Source organism: Coregonus clupeaformis, unplaced genomic scaffold, assembly GCF_020615455.1.
Source record: "Coregonus clupeaformis isolate EN_2021a unplaced genomic scaffold, ASM2061545v1 scaf2927, whole genome shotgun sequence".
Lineage (NCBI taxonomy): Eukaryota > Metazoa > Chordata > Actinopteri > Salmoniformes > Salmonidae > Coregonus > Coregonus clupeaformis.
In genome coordinates, this window is record NW_025536381.1 from 12637 (window position 1) to 32500 (window position 19864).

Consider the following 19864-nt stretch of genomic DNA (forward strand, 5'->3'; position numbering starts at 1 on the left):
GTCTGGTGAGTATGCAGGCCATGGATGAACAGGGACATTTTCAGCTTCCAGGAATTGTGTACAGATCCTTGCGACATGGGGCCGTGCATTATCATGCTGAAACATGAGGTGATGGCGGCGGATGAATGGCACAACAATGGGCCTCAGGATCTCGTCGCGGTATCTCTGTGCATTCAAATTGCCATCGATAAAATGCAATTGTGTTCGTAGCTTATGCCTGCCCTTTACTATAACCCCAGCGCCACCACGGGGCACAACGTTGACATCAGCAAACCGCTCGCCCCACACAACGCCTTACACGTGGTCTGATCGGAAGAGGAGGGAGAGAAATGGAGGGAGACTGTAGATGAAGAGGAAGAGGAGGCAGAGAAATGGAGGGAGACTGTAGATGAAGAGGAAGAGGAGGGAGAGAAACATTCACCTTTCAGCAGGACAATAACCTGAAACAATAAGGCCAAATATACACTCGAGTTGCTTAACAAGACGACATGGAATGTTCCTGAGTGGCGTAGTTACCATAACCCCAGCGCCACCATGGGGCACTCTGTTCACAACGTTGACATCAGCAAACCGCTCTCCCACACGATGCTATACACGCTGTCTGCCATCTGCCCGGTACAGTTGAAATCGGGATTCATCTGTGAAGAGCACACTTATCCAGCGTGCTAGTAGCCATTGAAGGTGAGCATTTGCCCACTGAAGTCGGTTACGACGCCGAACTGCAGTCAGGTCAAGACCCTGGTGAGGACGACGAGTACGCAGATGAGCTTCCCTGTGACGGTTTCTGACTGTTTGTGCAGAAATTCTTCCGTTGTGCAAACCCACTGTTTCATCAGCTGTCCGGTGGCTGGTCTCAGATGATCCCGCAGGTGAAGAAGCTGGATGTGGAGGTCCTGGGCTGGCGTGGTTACATGTGGTCTGCGGTTGTGAAGCATATTGGATGTACTGCCAAATCCTCTAAGACGACGTTGGAGGTGGCTTATGGTAGAGAAATGAACATTCAATTACAAACTCCTTCAAAACTTGAGACATCTGTGGCATTGTGTTGTGACAAAACTGCACATTCTAGAGTGGCCTTTTATTGTCCCCAGCACAAGGTGCACATGGGTAATGATCATGCTGTTTAATCAGCTTCTTGATATGCCACACCTGCCAGGTGGATGGATTATCTTGGCAAAGGAGAAATACTCACTAACAGGGATGTAAACAAATTTGTGCACAACATTTGAGAGAAATAAGCTTTTTGTGCGTATGGAACATTTCTGGGATCTTTTATTTCAGCTCATGAAACATGGGACCAACACTTTACATGTTGAGTTTATATTTTGGTTCAGTATACAGTACATTATAAAAATGGGATGCACATACTGACAAACATCCTGCAGGTGGTGATAAAACCATTTCCAATGTCAGTGTCATAACACATTGTCACACACACATCCACATATAAACACACACACACACACACACACACACACACACACATCCACATATGAACACACACACACACATCCACATATGAACACACACACACACACACACACATCCACACACACACACATCCACATATGAACACACACACACGTTAGTCATTTTAACATATTTTTATTAAAGTTGCATAAAAGTGTAACAGAATTGTGGTAAAACAAGAACCTGTCGCTACATTTAGTTCTTCAGTTTGTCTGTTTTTTTTTCTTCATAAAACACATCACTTCTAAAACAGCATTTCAATATTCAAAGTTGTCATACAGTAAAAACATGTCTGACACTCCCAACAACAGTATCAGGGCTGCTTCTCAAATGACACCCTATTCCCTACATAGTGCACTACTTTAGACCAGAGAATGGCACCCTATTCCCTATATAGTGCACTACTTTAGACCAGAGAATGGCACCCTATTCCCTATATAGTGCACTACTTTAGACCAGAGAATGGCACCCTATTCCCTATATAGTGCACTACTTTAGACCAGAGAATGGCACCCTATTCCCTATATAGTGCACTACTTTAGACCAGAGAATGGCACCCTATTCCCATATAGTGCACTACTTTAGACCAGAGAATGGCACCCTATTCCCTATATAGTGCACTACTTTAGACCAGAGAATGGCACCCTATTCCCTATATAGTGCACTACTTTAGACCAGAGAATGGCACCCTATTCCCTATATAGTGCACTACCTTTGACCAGAGCCCTATTGGTAAGTAAATAGCCAGAACAGCCCATAGGCTCCTGCCCCATCTCCTGTTTCTGTAGCGGGAGGCAGCTTGATGTACAAGTACAATCCCTGTACAGGAGGCTAGTCTATCGCAAAAGTAGTGCACCACATAGGGAATAGGGTGCCATTCTCTGGTCTAAAGTAGTGCACTATATAGGGAATAGGGTGCCATTCTCTGGTCTAAAGTAGTGCACTATATAGGGAATAGGGTGCCATTCTCTGGTCTAAAGTAGTGCACTATATAGGGAATAGGGTGCCATTCTCTGGTCTAAAGTAGTGCACTATATAGGGAATAGGGAGCCATTTGGGACGTACACTAGGTATTATAATAGTAATAATACACACAGTAATAATTGACCTAGAATAGATATTTGCATCCAGAGAGATCTAGATGACCTCTAGATGACCTCTAGATGGCCTCTTTCCTAAACAACAACAGGATCTCCTTTTTAAAAAGAGGAAGAGTAAAAGAGAAACGGAAACATTTCGTCGTGTTTTTTTTGTTGTTTAAAAATTGTTCTGTTAAAAATGAATGTCTCCTTTTATTTGGTTTGTAACTTCAATAAAGACCTAAGGCAACGTCAGTTATTAAAAAAGAGATGGAGGGATGGAGGGAGAGAGGGCTGGATGGAGGGAAGGAGAAAGGGAAGGAGGGTGGGAAGTAGAGAGGGATGGAGAGAAGGAGAGGGATGGAGGGTGGGAAGGAGAGAGGGATGGAGAGAAGGAGAGGGATGGAGGGTGGGAAGGAGAGGGAAGGAGGGAAGGAGAGAGGGAAGGAGAGAAGGAGAGAGGGATGGAGGGTGGAAAGGAGAGAGGGGTGGAGGGTGGGAAGGAGAAAGGGGTGGAGGGTGGGAAGGAGAGAGGGGTGGAGGGTGGGAAGGAGAGAAGGGTGGACGGTGGGAAGGAGAGAGGGGTGGACGGTGGGAAGGAGAGAGGGGTGGACGGTGGGAAGGAGAGAGGGGTGGACGGTGGGAAGGAGAGAGGGGTGGACGGTGGGAAGGAGAGAGGGATGGAGGGTGGGAAGGAGAGAGGGATGGAGGGTGGGAAGGAGAGAGGGATGGAGGGTGGGAAGGAGAGAGGGGTGGAGGGTGGGAAGGAGAGAGGGATGGAGGGTGGGAAGGAGAGAGGGAAGGAGAGAAGGAGATAAGGAGAGAGGGAAGGAGATAAGGAGAGAGGGAAGGAGAGAAGGAGAGAGGGAAGAAGGGTGGGAAGGAGAGAGGAAAGGAGAGAAGGAGAGAGGGAAGGAGAGAAGGAGAGAAGGACGGAGAGAAGGAGAGAGGGAAGGAGGGTGGGAAGGAGAGAGGGATGGAGGGAGGAAAGGAGAGAGGGATGGAGGGAGGGAAGGAGAGAGGGATGGAGGGAGGGAAGGAGAGAGAGGAAGGAGGGAGGGCCAAAGAGAGAGACATGGGGTGAGTGAGAGAGCTGCATGATTGGCAACACTAAGGCCTTGTGAGGCAGCCAAGCCACGAAGAGTAAGACCCCTGATTCCCTCTCTCTTTCTCCATTTATCTCTCTCTCAATGATTACATTTTTCACCCCCCCTTCCCATTTGTGTGTGTGTTGGCGAGAGAGTGCCAGTGTGTGTGTGTGTGTGTGTTTACCAGTGTTCACATCTGTGTGTGAGCATGAAGGAGCAGCAGCTGTGGTCTGTGTTTCTGCTGTGTGGTGTGTGTGTGTGTGTGTGTGTGTGTGTGTGTGTGTGTGGCTATTTCGATGAACACATCCAGACACATTTTCCACTACACAGTGCCCCTCCCCCCCTCTCCCTCATTGGTTTACTGATCTACTGAAAACCCTCTACAAGAGTCCTCACTGAAAAAGCCCTTCACTGCACACTATGGAGCATTAAATATTTTACAGAACAAATAAACTAAAAAGTGATAAAGAGGGAAATAGAACTAGACAGAAACAAGGTCACTTTGTCAAGTCCCCTGGTGTGTGTGTGTGTGTGTGTGTTTTCACTGTGGGTCGAGACTACACACACACACACACACACACACACACACGCGACAAACACACAGCTACGTACACACTGTATTATACACAGGAGCCGGTCCCATCCTTAAATCTCTAAATCCCAAATGGCACCCTATAACCTAGTCCACTACTTTTTGGCCAGAGCCCTGGTGAAATGTAGTGGACTATAAAAAAGATAATAACGTGCCATTTGGAACTCATCCTAAAACTCACCACTACTAAACATTAGAATATATCCTGGGCTTGGCTTACAGCTACATTATCGTATGCTATGTTCGCTGGCATCACCTTAACATGAGAAATATGACCGATCGTATGATCATTTAACAACAATTCAAACCCCTTAAAAAAAATTCAATCAAAATAAAATGTAAACTAAATAAAATATTAAAATAAAACCACAGGATATGACGTCATAAGCCCTGCTTAGATCTGATTGGCTGCTTCAATCACCTCTCTTACTCCTCTGCCCCTTCTCTCCTCCCTTCCTCCTCCTTCCTCCTCCCTCTTCCTCCATCTCTGAGGAAGCCAAGCTCCTATTTCTTCTGTGGGGTGAGGTTGGGGGGAGGGAGGAGAGAGAAGGGGGTGAGACAGGGTTGAGGTTATTTCTTCTGGGGGGTGGTGAGTTTCTGCATGCCACGTATCTTATCCAGCAGATCAGACACAAAGTCCTACAGGGAGAGAAGAGGGACAAAACACACCATTAGTAACAACATCCTACAGGGAGAGAAGAGGGACAAAAAACATCCTACAGAGAGAGAAGAGGGACAAAAAACATCCTACAGGGAGAGAAGAGGGACAAAAAACATCCTACAGAGAGAGAAGAGGGACAAAAAACATCCTACAGAGAGAGAAGAGGGACAAAAAACATCCTACAGGGAGAGAAGAGGGACAAAAAACATCCTACAGGGAGAGAAGAGGGACAAAACACACCATTGGTACAAAGTCTAAACATGCATAGATAAAATGGCGGACTCAAAAGACAGACGGAGGCCCGTCCAGGAACAACACCTAGCCTCTTAGGGAGCTCATGTAGACCTAAAACAGGGCTGTTCCATGTGGGTCCTGGAAAACACTTCTGGTTTTTCGTCCTCTCCTTCTATTAAGGGACCAGTTCAGACCTGGGACACCAGGTGAGCGCAATTAACTACCAGGTAGAAACAAACACCAGACGGGTTTGGGCCCTCCAGGACTGACATTGAACAGCCCTGATAAATTAATTGGATAGGTATGGTGGTAGTTCCATAGTTTAAAATCTTGTCCACTAATAACCCATGAGTGCAAGACGTTGAAAAGACATAGAAAATACGTATTTTCAACGATGTTGTGCTCACTGATAAGCTGGGTGGAGAGATTCCTTACACCTATCCAAATCCTCTCAGATCTACACGTGTCTAGGGCAGGGTTTTTCCCAAACTCGGTCCTGTGGTTAAAACCTACAGGAGGGTAGCTCTCCAGGAACAGGTTTGGAGTTAAAACCTACAGGAGGGTAGCTCTCCAGGAACAGGGTTGGATAGCCCTAGTCTAGGGGGTAGGGACTTGGGGTCGTTTGTGGACAATTGTTTTTAAATGTATTTGACAAAAACACAATTCAACCACACGTGGATACAATGCATTTAAAATCATTCAGGAAAACACACAAAAAAAACGTTGAAACATGTATTTCCCGTTGTGGTTCTCCGGTTTTGCCCAGCAGGCAGATAAGGCTTAATGATTTTGTGTCTATGAGAAAGGCAGTGGACTAACTAACGTACCTCAGTAGGTTTGTAACAGTCTACCAGTAGATCTTTAACTCTGGCTCCTCTGTCATCATCACTGGGCATATCCAGCAGCTCATCCACATCTATCTCCAGCTCTGGTATCGCCTCCTCCTGAAATAGAGGAGAGGAGAGGGTGGGGGATGAGTCTGGTATCGCCTCCTCCTGAAAGAGAGGAGAGGGTGGGGGATGAGTCTGGTATCGCCTCCTCCTGAAAGAGAGGAGAGGAGAGGGTGGGGGATGAGTCTGGTATCGCCTCCTCCTGAAATAGAGGAGAGGAGAGGGTGGGGGGATGAGTCTGGTATCGCCTCCTCCTGAAATAGAGGAGAGGAGAGGGTGGGGGATGAGTCTGGTATGGCCTCCTCCTGAAAGAGAGGAGAGGGTGGGGGATGAGTCTGGTATCGCCTCCTCCTGGAAAGAGAGGAGAGGAGAGGGTGGGGGATGAGTCTGGTATCGCCTCCTCCTGAAAGAGAGGAGAGGGTGGGGGATGAGTCTGGTATCGCCTCCTCCTGAAAGAGAGGAGAGGAGAGGGTGGGGGATGAGTCTGGTATCGCCTCCTCCTGAAAGAGAGGAGAGGGTGGGGGATGAGTCTGGTATGGCCTCCTCCTGAAAGAGAGGAGAGGAGAGGGTGGGGGATGAGTCTGGTATCGCCTCCTCCTGAAATAGAGGAGAGGAGAGGGTGGGGGATGAGTCTGGTATCGCCTCCTCCTGAAAGAGAGGAGAGGAGAGGGTGGGGGGTGAGTCTGGTATCGCCTCCTCCTGAAAGAGAGGAGAGGAGAGGGTGGGGGATGAGTCTGGTATGGCCTCCTCCTGAAAGAGAGGAGAGGAGAGGGTGGGGGGTGAGTCTGGTATCGCCTCCTCCTGAAAGAGAGGAGAGGAGAGGGTGGGGGATGAGTCTGGTATCGCCTCCTCCTGAAAGAGAGGAGAGGAGAGGGTGGGGGATGAGTCTGGTATCGCCTCCTCCTGAAAGAGAGGAGAGGAGAGGGTGGGGGATGAGTCTGGTATCGCCTCCTCCTGTCATTCGGGGAAAAAGAGAGGAGGAGGGGTGGGGGGGGTATGAGGAATGAGTGAATCAACATCTACAGTGTATTTGGAAAGTATTCAGACCACTTGAGCTTTTTTGTTACGTTACAGCCTTATTTTAAAATGGATAAAAAAAATATAAAAAAACATCAATCTACACACAATACCAAATAATGACAAAGCAAAAACAGGTTATTTTTTGGTAGTTCCAAACTTCTTCCGTTTAAGAATGATGGGGGTCACTGTGTTCTTGGAGATCTTCGATGTAGCAGACATTTTTTGGTACCCTTCTCCAGATTTGTGCCTCAACAAAATCCTGTCTCTGAGCTCTATGGACAATTCCTTCAACCTCATGGCTTGGTTTTTGCTCTGACATGCACTGTCAACTGTTGGACCTGATATAAACGCGTGTGTGCCTTTCCAAATCATGTCCAATCAATTGAATTTACCACAGGTGGACTCCAATCAAGTTGTAGAAACATCTCAAGGATGATCAATGGAAACAGGATGCACCTGAGCTCAATTTTCGAGTCTCATAGCAAAGTGTCTGAATACTTATGTAAATAAGGTATTTCCGTTTTTTTTATTTTTAATACATTTGCAAACATTTCTAATAACCTGTTTTCCCTTTGTCATTATTGGGTATTTTGTGTAGATTGAGGGAGAAAAAAGTTATTTAATCCATTTTAGATTAAGGCCGTAACGTAACAAAATGTGGAAAAAGTGAAGGGGCCTGAATACTTTCGGAATGCACTGTATCTCCAACTCTGGTATGGCTTCCTCTTAATAAAAAGAGGGGGAGAGTTGAGTTGACATGAGGATACAACATGATAGAGGATAATAACAGGTGATACCAGACAGCTTTCATGTTTCAATGTTATTTCAGCATCTTGCCTCACTATAGAAAGTAGTGCACATTTTCAGGCCGTCATTTGAAACACACCCAGATGTGTTCTTGAATGACTCATTCTATGCATAGTTGGTTTGGACTCTGTCCCCTCCTCTCTCTCTCTCTCTCTCTCTCTCGCTTCAACCTCTCTTCTCTATTCCTATCCCTTTATATCACATTTCTAATTACTATTCTTTCTTTTCCCTGCCTCTTTCTCCGTTGCTCTTCCCCCTCCCTCCCTCTGTCGTTCCTCAGGATATAAATACATCTCCATGGCTTTTTCCTCCAATAGCCAATTACAGGAGCAGTCTCTCCCTCTCTCTCTCTCTCCCCCTCTCCCTCGGTCAGGGCTGCCTAAGCCAGCTGTCACTGACACAGCACACAGGCGCATAGACACACACACACACACACACACACACAAGCAAAGGCAAAATGCATTGCTGAGACTCAAATACACATTGGATGTAGCCACACTTCTCTCTCTGTCCTTTATCCTAACCACACACACAGTGAAATTCAAACTGAGTAAACGCATTTAGCTGTGGTAAAGGAAGGAGGGGAACCGTGTGTGTGTGTGTTAGAGCTAAGTAGATGTAAGGGTTTTAAGGATTTAAGCAGAGCAGCAGAGAGAGAGAGAGGGATAGACAGAGAGAGAGAGGTGAGACATAGGCTGACAGAGAGAGAGAGAAGGAGAGAGAGAGAGAGAGAGAGAGAGAGAGAGAGAGAGAGAGAGAGAGAGAGAGAGAGAGAGAGAGAGAGAGAGAGAGAGAGAGAGAGAGAGAGAGCCTGACAGAGAGAGAGAGAGAGAGAGAGAGAGAGAGAGAGAGCCTGACGAGAGAGAGAGAGAGGGAGGGAGAGAGAGAGAGAGAGAGAGAGAGAGAGAGGGACAGAGCCTGACAGAGAGAGAGAGAGTGAGAGCCTGACAGAGAGAGAGAGAGAGAGAGAGAGAGAGAGAGAGAGAGAGAGCCTGACAGAGAGAGAGAGAGAGGGAGGGAGAGAGAGAGAGAGAGAGAGAGAGAGAGGGTGAGAGCCTGACAGAAGAGAGAGAGAGAGAGAGAGAGGGAGAGACAGAGAGAGGTGAGACAGAGCCTGACAGAGAGAGTGAGAGAGAGGTGAGACAGAGAGAGGGAGAGAGAGAGAGAGAGAGGTGAGAGCCTGACAGAGAGAGAGAGAGAGAGAGACAGAGCCTGACAGAGAGAGAGAGGGAGGGACAGAGAGAGAGAAAGGGAGAGACAGAGAGAGGTGAGACAGAGCCTGACAGAGAGAGAGAGGGAGGGAGAGAGAGAGAGAGAGGGACAGAGAGAGAGAGAGAGAGAGACAGAGCCTGACAGAGAGAGAGAGGGAGGGACAGAGAGAGAGAGAGAGGGACAGAGCCTGACAGAGAGAGAGAGAGAGAGAGAGAGAGGGAGAGACAGAGAGAGGTGAGACAGAGCCTGACAGAGAGAGAGAGGGAGGGAGACAGAGCCTGACAGAGAGAGAGAGGGAGGGACAGAGAGAGAGAAAGGGAGAGACAGAGAGAGGTGAGACAGAGCCTGACAGAGAGAGAGAGGGAGGGAGAGAGAGAGAGAGAGAGGGACAGAGAGAGAGAGAGAGAGAGACAGAGCCTGACAGAGAGAGAGAGGGAGGGACAGAGAGAGAGAGAGAGGGACAGAGCCTGACAGAGAGAGAGAGGGAGGGACAGAGAGAGAGAGAGAGGGACAGAGCCTGACAGAGAGAGAGAGGGAGGGACAAGAGAGAGAGAGAGAGGGACAGAGCCTGACAGAGAGAGAGAGAAGGAGAGACAGAGAGAGAGAGGTGATACAGAGCCTGACAGAGAGAGAGAGAGAGAGAGAGAGAGAGAGGGAGAGACAGAGAGAGGTGAGACAGAGCCTGACAGAGAGAGAGAGAGAGAGAGGTGAGAGAGCCTGACAGAGAGAGAGAGAGGGAGACAGAGAGAGAGAGGTGAGACAGAGCTTGACAGAGAGAGAGAGAGAGAGAGGTGAGAGCCTGACAGAGAGAGAGAGAGGGAGACAGAGAGAGAGAGGTGAGACAGAGCTTGACAGAGAGAGAGGGAGAGGTAGAGAGGGAGAGACAGAGCCTGACAGAGAGAGAGGGAGAGGGAGAGGGAGAGAGGTGAGACAGAGCCTGACAGAGAGAGAGAGAGAGAGAGAGAGGTGAGACAGACAGACAGAAGCTGGGGTGAGGTTGAGGTAAGCCGACACAAAGAATGTTCCACACAACATGTGCTACCAGTCAGTCAGTCAGTCAGAAAGAGAGAGATGGAGGAGGAGGGTGGCACCAAGAGAGAGATGGAGGAGGAGGGTGGCACCAAGAGAGAGATGGGGGAGGAGGGTGGCACCAAGAGAGATGGCGGAGGAGGGTGGCACCAAGAGAGAGATGGAGGAGGAGGGTGGCACCAAGAGAGAGATGAGGGAGGAGGGTGGCACCGAGAGAGATGGAGGAGGAGGGTGGCACCAAGAGAGAGATGGGGGGAGGAGAGTGGCACCAAGAGAGAGAGGGAGGAGGAGGGTGGCACCAAGAGAGATGGAGGAGGAGGGTGGCACCAAGAGAGATGGAGGAGGAGGGTGGCACCAAGAGAGAGATGGGGGAGGAGGGTGGCACCAAGAGAGATGGAGGAGGAGGGGTGGCACCAAGAGAGAGAGATGGGGGAGGAGGGTGGCACCAAGAGAGAGATGGGGGAGGAGGGTGGCACCAAGAGAGAGATGGAGGAGGAGGGTGGCACCAAGAGAGAGATGGGGGAGGAGGGTGGCACCAAGAGAGAGATGGGGGAGGAGGGCGGCACCAAGAGAGAGAAATAAAGAGAAAGAGACACAGGAAATAGAGGGTCAGCGGCGAGAGAGAGAGAGAGAGAGAAAGTGAAGGAAAGAGTCAAAAGGAGAATTATTGTAGAGAACAAGATCTTTCTCTACCGGCGTCTACGATGCATTTCTAACAATCACATGTCTGTCTGTGAGAGAGAGCATCTTTATGTTTTGTGTGTGTCAACCGGACAGAGTGTATTGTCTATTGGTCAGTGTGTCAACCGGACAGAGTGTATTGTCTCTTGGTCAGTGTGTCAACCGGGCAGAGTGTATTGCTTCTTGGTCAGTGTGTCAACCGGACAGAGTGTATTGTTTCTTGGTCAGTGTGTCAACCGGACAGAGTGTATTGTCTCTTGGTCAGTGTGTCAACCGGGCAGAGTGTATTGTCTCTTGGTCAGTGTGTCAACCGGGCAGAGTGTATTGTTTCTTGGTCAGTGTGTCAACCGGGCAGAGTGTATTGTTTCTTGGTCAGTGTGTCAACCGGGCAGAGTGTATTGTCTCTTGGTCAGTGTGTCAACCGGGCAGAGTGTATTGCTTCTTGGTCAGTGTGTCAACCGGGCAGAGTGTATTGTTTCTTGGTCAGTGTGTCAACCGGACAGTGTATTGTCTCTTGGTCAGTGTGTCAACCGGGCAGAGTGTATTGCTTCTTGGTCAGTGTGTCAACCGGACAGAGTGTATTGTCTCTTGGTCAGTGTGTTTACCGGACAGAGTGTATTGTCTCTTGGTCAGTGTGTCAACCGGACAGAGTGTATTGTCTCTTGGTCAGTGTGTCAACCGGACAGAGTGTATTGTTTCTTGGTCAGTGTGTCAACCGGGCAGAGTGTATTGCTTCTTGGTCAGTGTGTTGTGTAGATGCGAGACAACAGGCAGTGCATTGCAGCGTGGTTTATACGTTTGTGTGTCTGCAGGCTGCTGGCATTGTGTGTCTGTCTGAGTCTGTGTGTCTGTGTGTGTGTGTGTGTGTGTGTGTGACTGTGTGTGAGACTGTGTGTGTGTGTGTGTGACTGTCTGTGTGTGTGTGAGTCTGTCTGTGTCTTTCCGTACTTCTGTCAAATGTGTCTCACGTCGTCTACTGAGATGTACTGTTTGACCCTACTATGGAGAGATGTACTGTTTGACCCTACTATGGAGAGATGTACTGTTTGACCCTACTATGGAGAGATGTACTGTTTGACCCTACTATGGAGAGATGTACTGTTTGACCCTGTTATGGAGAGATGTACTGTTTGACCCTGCTATGGAGAGATGTACTGTTTGACCCTGTTATGGAGAGATGTACTGTTTGACCCTGTAATGGAGAGATGTACTGTTTGACCCTGCTATGGAGAGATGTACTGTTTGACCCTACTATGGAGAGATGTACTGTTTGACCCTGCTATGGAGAGATGTACTGTTTGACCCTGTTATGGAGAGATGTACTGTTTGACCCTGCTATGGAGAGATGTACTGTTTGACCCTGCTATGAAGAGATGTACTGTTTGGATAATTTACCTATGATATAAATAATTGATTTCATTATTATTTTGGCCAAATGTCATATTCACAAATGTAATAATCAAAAGAAAAACGTTATTCCTTTACAAAAGGATATTGAACAATATTTTAAGACAATTAAATACTTTACCAACAAAAAAAGATGTTAAAATTATAGATGTGTATATCCCTAAAAGGTATTTGTGTAAAGGGTTAGCCCCGCCCCTAGCCCCACTGCCCATTATGCATACCTGTGTACCTTTGGATTTATTTATTATTGTTAATAAAAAAGAAAATGCATACAAACCTTTATAAAATAGATTTTATAAAATAATGTTGTTGATCAGTACAGTAACATAAGTCCCAAATGGAAGGATTGTTTTTCATCATGAAATCAGCCAAAACAAACTCAATGCACACACTCTTATTGAATATGCATTCACCTGTATTGTGATTTACCCAGTTTATCAATAGAGATTTACCATTCAAATAAATTATTACCATTATGTTGTTATGTATTTAGATTGGTAAAGAAACTAGTCAAATTCATTGTATAATTGATTCATTAATGCATACATAAAAAAAAAATATCTACAGTTTCTAATGTAATGATATTGAACTCAAAAGATCTGTCTGGATCAAGTGCCAGTCCGTGACTTTGGCTAATACAGTATTTTTTTGTTGCTGTGGTATCATTTCATTTTGGTATCGAGTATCGTGATACTAAACTTGGTATCGGTATCTAAGACAAAATTCTGGTATCGTGACAACACTAGTGTGTGTGTGTGTGTGTCTGTTACCGTACCAATCTGACCCACATCACACACACACACGTTGTCTTTCTGAGATGATACAGCTGGGATCCCAGATCATGACCCCCAGATCATGACCAATGTTCCCTCTAATTGTTTCCGGCACTGAGCAAATTTCAGGTCTGCTGAGCACAAACTTGAAGGTTGTGAAAATTCTGTGCAACTTCCGGCGTGCGTGTTTACTGTGAACACTGAGGCTGTACCCGCTTTAAGTTACAGTTTTAACAGTGGCCAAGTAGGCTACTGTGGCTATATGATCATAATGTAGTCCCTACCAGAGTGGCCTACCATCAAAACAATGGAGAAAATGCATCCCATAACATTTTAACATGGAAAAATGTTCTGTTCTATCATTCAGCCTCCAGTAGCAGCCAATGTTTGGTGTTCAATGTAGGCCTTCAATATCCTGTAAAAAAAAAAAACATGCAGGACTTGACATGAACCTGTTTATCCACTTGTTCTCCAGACAAGGTGGTGACTGAAAATGTTTGTGTTGTTTGATGCAAGAAACCACTTGCATTATTATTCCCATACCATTATTACAGAGAATCAGACAAATTATGCAACCCTCTGCCTATTGGCTACTTAGCTTATTCAAGCCTGTCTAATACAACACTGCCCCTTTAAGAAATAAAAAGCTATTTACCTGACTGGCTTTTCAAAGATGTCTAGAAATGGACACATTTTGTGCTCTTGTAGGAAGCAATCACTCCCCTATTGCTGACTACAAATGATCTATAACTGGGCTAATAACTCACTAACTAGCAAAGGATATGAACAAATGATCTATAACTGGGCTAATAACTCACTAACTAGCAAAGGATATGAACAAATGATCTATAACTGGGCTAATAACTCACTAACTAGCAAAGGATATGAACAAATGATCTATAACTGGGCTAATAACTCACTAACTAGCAAAGGATATGAACAAATGATCTATAACTGGGCTAATAACTCACTAACTAGCAAAGGATATGAACAAATGATCTATAACTGGGCTAATAACTCACTAACTAGCAAAGGATATGAACAAATGATCTATAACTGGGCTAATAACTCACTAACTAGCAAAGGATATGAACAAATGATCTATAACTGGGCTAATAACTCACTAACTAGCAAAGGATATGAACAAAATGATCTATAACTGGGCTAATAACTCACTAACTAGCAAAGGATATGAACAAATGATCTATAACTGGACTAATAACTCACTAACTAGCAAAGGATATGAACAAATGATCTATAACTGGGCTAATAACTCACTAACTAGCAAAGGATATGAACAAATGATCTATAACTGGGCTAATAACTCACTAACTAGCAAAGGATATTAACAAAATGTGCACACGTGGCTACATGCAGCTCTCACTTTGATCTCAAAACAAGCGCATCTACTCAAGACCGCTAATGCTGTAAACACAGTCCAGTTCAAAGTAAATGGCACAGATCCATATATGGCAATGGTCTATTTGCATACAGGCTTACTGCAGCTCTGATTGGTTATGCCGCACCGGTCAGTGTATAGTACAGGCGTGTGCAATAGAATCCTACTCCGATGCTTTCTGCCTACAACAAAATCGCTTGCATAGTTTGTTTTGGTATGTTTCAATGTTTCAATGAAAGTGGCTAATATCGTGTTGATGCGATCACAATTGCCACAGTAAAGTGGTCCTCTGTAGCTCAGCTGGTAGAGCACGGCGCTTGTAACGCCAAGGTAGTGGGTTCGATCCCCGGGACCACCCATACACAAAAAAAATAAAAATAAAAATAATGTATGCACGCATGACTGTAAGTCGCTTTGGATAAAAGCGTCTGCTAAATGGCATATTATTATTATTATTATTATAAAGGGAAACATTGTGAAATATGAACACAAGACTCCCGTGACACGGAAAACTTTAGAAAGTTGAGTGAAGTTCAAATCTCGTGCTTCTCTCCCTGGGGGGAGCTCTGTCCCTCGGGGAGCTCTGTCCCTCGGGGAGCTCTGTCCCTCGGGGAGCTCTGTCCCTCGGGGAGCTCTGTCCCTCGGGGAGCTCTCTCCATCGGGGAGCTCTCTCCATCGGGGAGCTCTGTCCCTCGGGCAGCTCTGTCCCTCGGGCAGCTCTGTCCCTCGGGGAGCTCTCTCCATCGGGGAGCTCTCTCCATCGGGGAGCTGCGCAGGAGCAGCTTAGAGGGATAGACCAGTGACACACACATACACAGCTTGATATAACCCTACATAACCCTGCTATGTGCATGACATAAGTTGGATGCAACACCTCTAAAGAAACAAAAGGAAACTGTATTAAGATTTAGGAACATCTATTGATAGTGCTGTTTTTGTGAGTCAGGTTTTTTTTTTATGTCAGTGATAGTGACAGTCTCTCTGTGTGTAGTGAAAGCTGCTACTAACTGATCCTACGATTCTATTGTTTCTGTGTTTATATACGAGAGCGAGATAGAGAAGCCGACCAGACAGGAAGAAAGGAGATAGAGAAGCCGACCAGACAGGAAGAAGGGAGATAGAGAAGCCGACCAGACAGGAAGAAGGGAGATAGAGAAGCCGACCAGACAGGAAGAAGGGAGGGAGGTCGAGAGGAAGTAGAGAGACTAAGGTCACGTTGAGGTGATCTTAACAAAACAAAGATCTATCAACGCCACTTTCCACGTGTGTTCGCGTGTGTGCTTGTCACACTTTCAGGTCAGCACAATCGTTAGCTCTTATACCTTTCAAACCAAGACGTTTTCCCACCAACTTTAGCATTCCGCCAACTTTATTTACCGATATATGGTATTGCTGGTGACAAAGCCTTTATTGTTTATCAAACTGAAACTCCTAAAGTCATCCATAGTTGACCGCGTGGTCAACTATTAAAGTTTCACGCTGCTTTTAGAGAAGCATGAGGATATGACAAATCAATGTCAGATTTTGGTTTTCACTGAATCTCCGTTTGGATATTGGGCTGAGAAAATGTTAGCTAAGTTGCGGTGAGTGCTGTCCCGTGTAGCTCAGTTGGTAGAGCATGGCACTTGCAATGCCAGGGTTGTGGGTTTGATTCCCACGGTGGGCCAGATGGGAAAAAGTATGAAAACGTATCCACTCACTACTCTAAGTCGCTTTGGATAAGAGCGTCTGCTAAATGACTAAAAATGTAAATGCTGCTCATGATCATCTCGTCTCGTTGGATCATTTATTTATTATTATTTATTAGTACTGATCAGAACATTTTGACAGCATGTTGTGTAGTTTAACAAGTGGATTATTTTGCTCTTCACTCGCAGTCACTTAGTAGCCTAGGTCTCCTCCCAACCAGTCACTTAGTAGCCTAGGCCTCCTCCCAACCAGTCACTTAGTAGCCCAGGCCTCCTCCCAACCAGTCACTTAGTAGCCTAGGTCTACTCCCAACCAGTCACTTAGTAGCCCAGGCCTCCTCCCAACCAGTCACTTAGTAGCCTAGGTCTACTCCCAACCAGTCACTTAGTAGCCTAGGTCTACTCCCAACCAGTCACTTAGTAGCCTAGGTCTACTCCCAACCAGTCACTTAGTAGCCTAGGTCTACTCCCAACCAGTCACTTAGTAGCCTAGGTCTCCTCCCAACCAGTCACTTAGTAGCCCAGGCCTCCTCCCAACCAGTCACTTAGTAGCCTAGGTCTACTCCCAACCAGTCACTTAGTAGCCTAGGTCTACTCCCAACCAGTCACTTAGTAGCCTAGGTCTACTCCCAACCAGTCACTTAGTAGCCTAGGTCTCCTCCCAACCAGTCACTTAGTAGCCTAGGCCTCCTCCCAACCAGTCACTTAGTAGCCCAGGCCTCCTCCCAACCAGTCACTTAGTAGCCTAGGTCTACTCCCAACCAGTCACTTAGTAGCCCAGGCCTCCTCCCAACCAGTCACTTAGTAGCCTAGGTCTACTCCCAACCAGTCACTTAGTAGCCTAGGTCTACTCCCAACCAGTCACTTAGTAGCCTAGGTCTACTCCCAACCAGTCACTTAGTAGCCTAGGTCTACTCCCAACCAGTCACTTAGTAGCCTAGGTCTCCTCCCAACCAGTCACTTAGTAGCCCAGGCCTCCTCCCAACCAGTCACTTAGTAGCCTAGGTCTACTCCCAACCAGTCACTTAGTAGCCTAGGTCTACTCCCAACCAGTCACTTAGTAGCCTAGGTCTACTCCCAACCAGTCACTTAGTAGCCTAGGTCTCCTCCCAACCAGTCACTTAGTAGCCTAGGTCTCCTCCCAACCAGTCACTTAGTAGCCTAGGTCTACTCCCAACCAGTCACTTAGTAGCCTAGGTCTCCTCCCAACCAGTCACTTAGTAGCCTAGGCCTCCTCCCAACCAGTCACTTAGTAGCCTAGGTCTACTCCCAACCAGTCACTTAGTAACCTAGGCCTCCTCCCAACCAGTCACTTAGTAGCCTAGGTCTCCTCCCAACCAGTCACTTAGTAGCCTAGGTCTCCTCCCCAACCAGTCACTTAGTAGCCTAGGTCTACTCCCAACCAGTCACTTAGTAGCCTAGGTCTACTCCAAACCAGTCACTTAGTAGCCTAGGTCTACTCCCAACCAGTCACTAGTAGCCTAGGTCTACTCCAAACCAGTCACTTAGTAGCCTAGGTCTACTCCAAACCAGTCACTTAGTAGCCTAGGTCTACTCCAAACCAGTCACTTAGTAGCCTAGGTCTACTCCAAACCAGTCACTTAGTAGCCTAGGTCTACTCCAAACCAGTCACTTAGTAGCCTAGGTCTCCTCCAAACCAGTCACTTAGTAGCCTAGGTCTACTCCCAACCAGTCACTTAGTAGCCTAGGTCTACTCCCAACCAGTCACTTAGTAGCCCAGGCCTCCTCCCAACCAGTCACTTAGTAGCCTAGGTCTACTCCCAACCAGTCACTTAGTAGCCTAGGTCTACTCCCAACCAGTCACTTAGTAGCCTAGGCCTCCTCCCAACCAGTCACTTAGTAGCCTAGGTCTACTCCCAACCAGTCACTTAGTAACCTAGGCCTCCTCCCAGCCAGTCACTTAGTAACCTAGGCCTCCTCCCAACCAGTCACTTAGTAGCCTAGGTCTACTCCCAACTAGGTTTGAGGCGGTATCCAGATTTTCATAACGTACGGTATATCGCCCAAGCCTACTCCCAACCAAAAGCCTGTGAACTTGTCTTAATCAATCAAGGTGATTTTGTTTCCCTGAATCTCCGTCTGTATATCTGGTTCATTCTCTGGCTGTTAAGAGGAGGTGGTGCAGCTCATCTATTGTTTTGCTCGACGGTGTAACGGCAACTCCAAAAGTCTGCTCGACGGTGTAACGGCAACTCCAAAAGTCTGCGGAGGTTGTGAGATATGAACACAAGACTCCCATGATTTTGAAAATATAGATTGCTATTCTTTTTTTAAATGTTGATGAAGATACTCTCAGATGTAAGACCCTACACCTGCTCCCTAACAAAGTGGAGTGGGGGTAAGAAAGATGAAACGTGGATAAAAAAAAAAACATTGGGTTGATTTGGGCTCCGTTTCAAAGTATTATTTGTATTCTATTCTGTTATATTTCATTATATTCTTAGCCTACTATAAAATACATGTGTGTTGACTGTAATCAGGGTAGCCTGAGTGTGTCTTGTCTGTTTAAACCCCCTAGAGTCGATGTCCGCGCCCATGGAAAAAGAATTAGCATAATAATAAATACATCCCCATCAGAATCTGTCGGTTTAAGCTAGAGATATGTTGTTGTTTTTTTGCATGGGCTGCGTCTCAATCCACCACATCCGCCGATGTCGGCCTTCCGCATCTGCGGTGGAAGGTGTCCGAGCTACAGCGGTGTTTGTGAGACCATGAGACATCCTGATAAAAATCGGTCTTCTCACGAAAACGCCTTGTAGCGTCCGAACGGTTTTGGTCTCCAAACTAATATCCCAACTCTATGGAAAAGGTGAGACTCTCACAAACATGCACGTCTGTTGTTTTGCTCCAGGACAAGACTGAAGTTTGATTTCATGTGCATGCTGCAGCCATGTACTGTGGTATATAGGCTGCACAGACCAGTGATAAACTCTAAATATGCCATTCTATTCTTTTGAAAATAAATTTAAAATTAGCCTTATAAATGGTTCTTAAGACCTGCCTATAACTAAATAATAACGGATTTCTTTGTGGTGGTGTATATTCAATAGATATATTAAAAATAGACGTCCACCCACATCGGCCCATGTCTACTCCCACTCCTAAACTTGCCGGCAATGTGAACGGGAGATATAAAAAGGCTGCTACCAGCAACAACGTGGTAAAGATGGGCCTGTATGAACTGGCTTCTAAAATAAACATTGCCAGATTTATTTACAGGCAACGTAGCGAAAAGCTGTTACAAACACAGTGGGATGAGATACCGGCATAGCTGACATAGTTTCAGTGTTAGCTGGTCGGACCGAAACGCACTGAGAGAACAAACTGGATTTGTCACATGCTTCGTAAACAAAAAGGTTGAGACTAACCAGGTCCTTCAACAATGCAGAGTTAAAGAAACAATTATTGAATAAATACACAGTGAATAACAATGAGTCAAAATATCATGGCTATATACAGGGAGTACCAGGTAATAACATGGCTATATACAGGGAGTACCAGGTAATAACATGGCTATATACAGGAAGTACCAGGTAATAACATGGCTATATACAGGAAGTACCAGGTAATAACATGGCTATATACAGGGAGTACCAGGTAATAACATGGTTATATACAGGGAGTACCAGGTAATAACATGGCTATATACAGGGAGTACCAGGTAATAACATGGCTATATACAGGAAGTACCAGGTAATAACATGGCTATATACAGGAAGTACCAGGTAATAACATGGCTATATACAGGAAGTACCAGGTAATAACATGGCTATATACAGGGAGTACCAGGTAATAACATGGTTATATACAGGG

General features: G+C 46.2%; 1 protein-coding gene across 1 annotated transcript in view; it reads right to left on the minus strand.

The window, feature by feature from the left end:
- Window positions 1–3882: 3882 nt before the first annotated feature.
- Window positions 3883–19864, minus strand: part of LOC121560070 (protein phosphatase 1 regulatory subunit 14B) — a 35402-nt gene continuing 19420 nt past the window's right edge. The window contains exons 2-3 of the mRNA XM_041873124.2: window positions 5952–6068; window positions 3883–4868 (exon numbers count right to left, since the gene is read on the minus strand). Of these exons, the coding sequence (XP_041729058.1) occupies window positions 4800–4868; window positions 5952–6068 (186 nt within the window). The 3' untranslated portion in view covers window positions 3883–4799. The remainder of the gene's footprint in view (window positions 4869–5951; window positions 6069–19864) is intronic.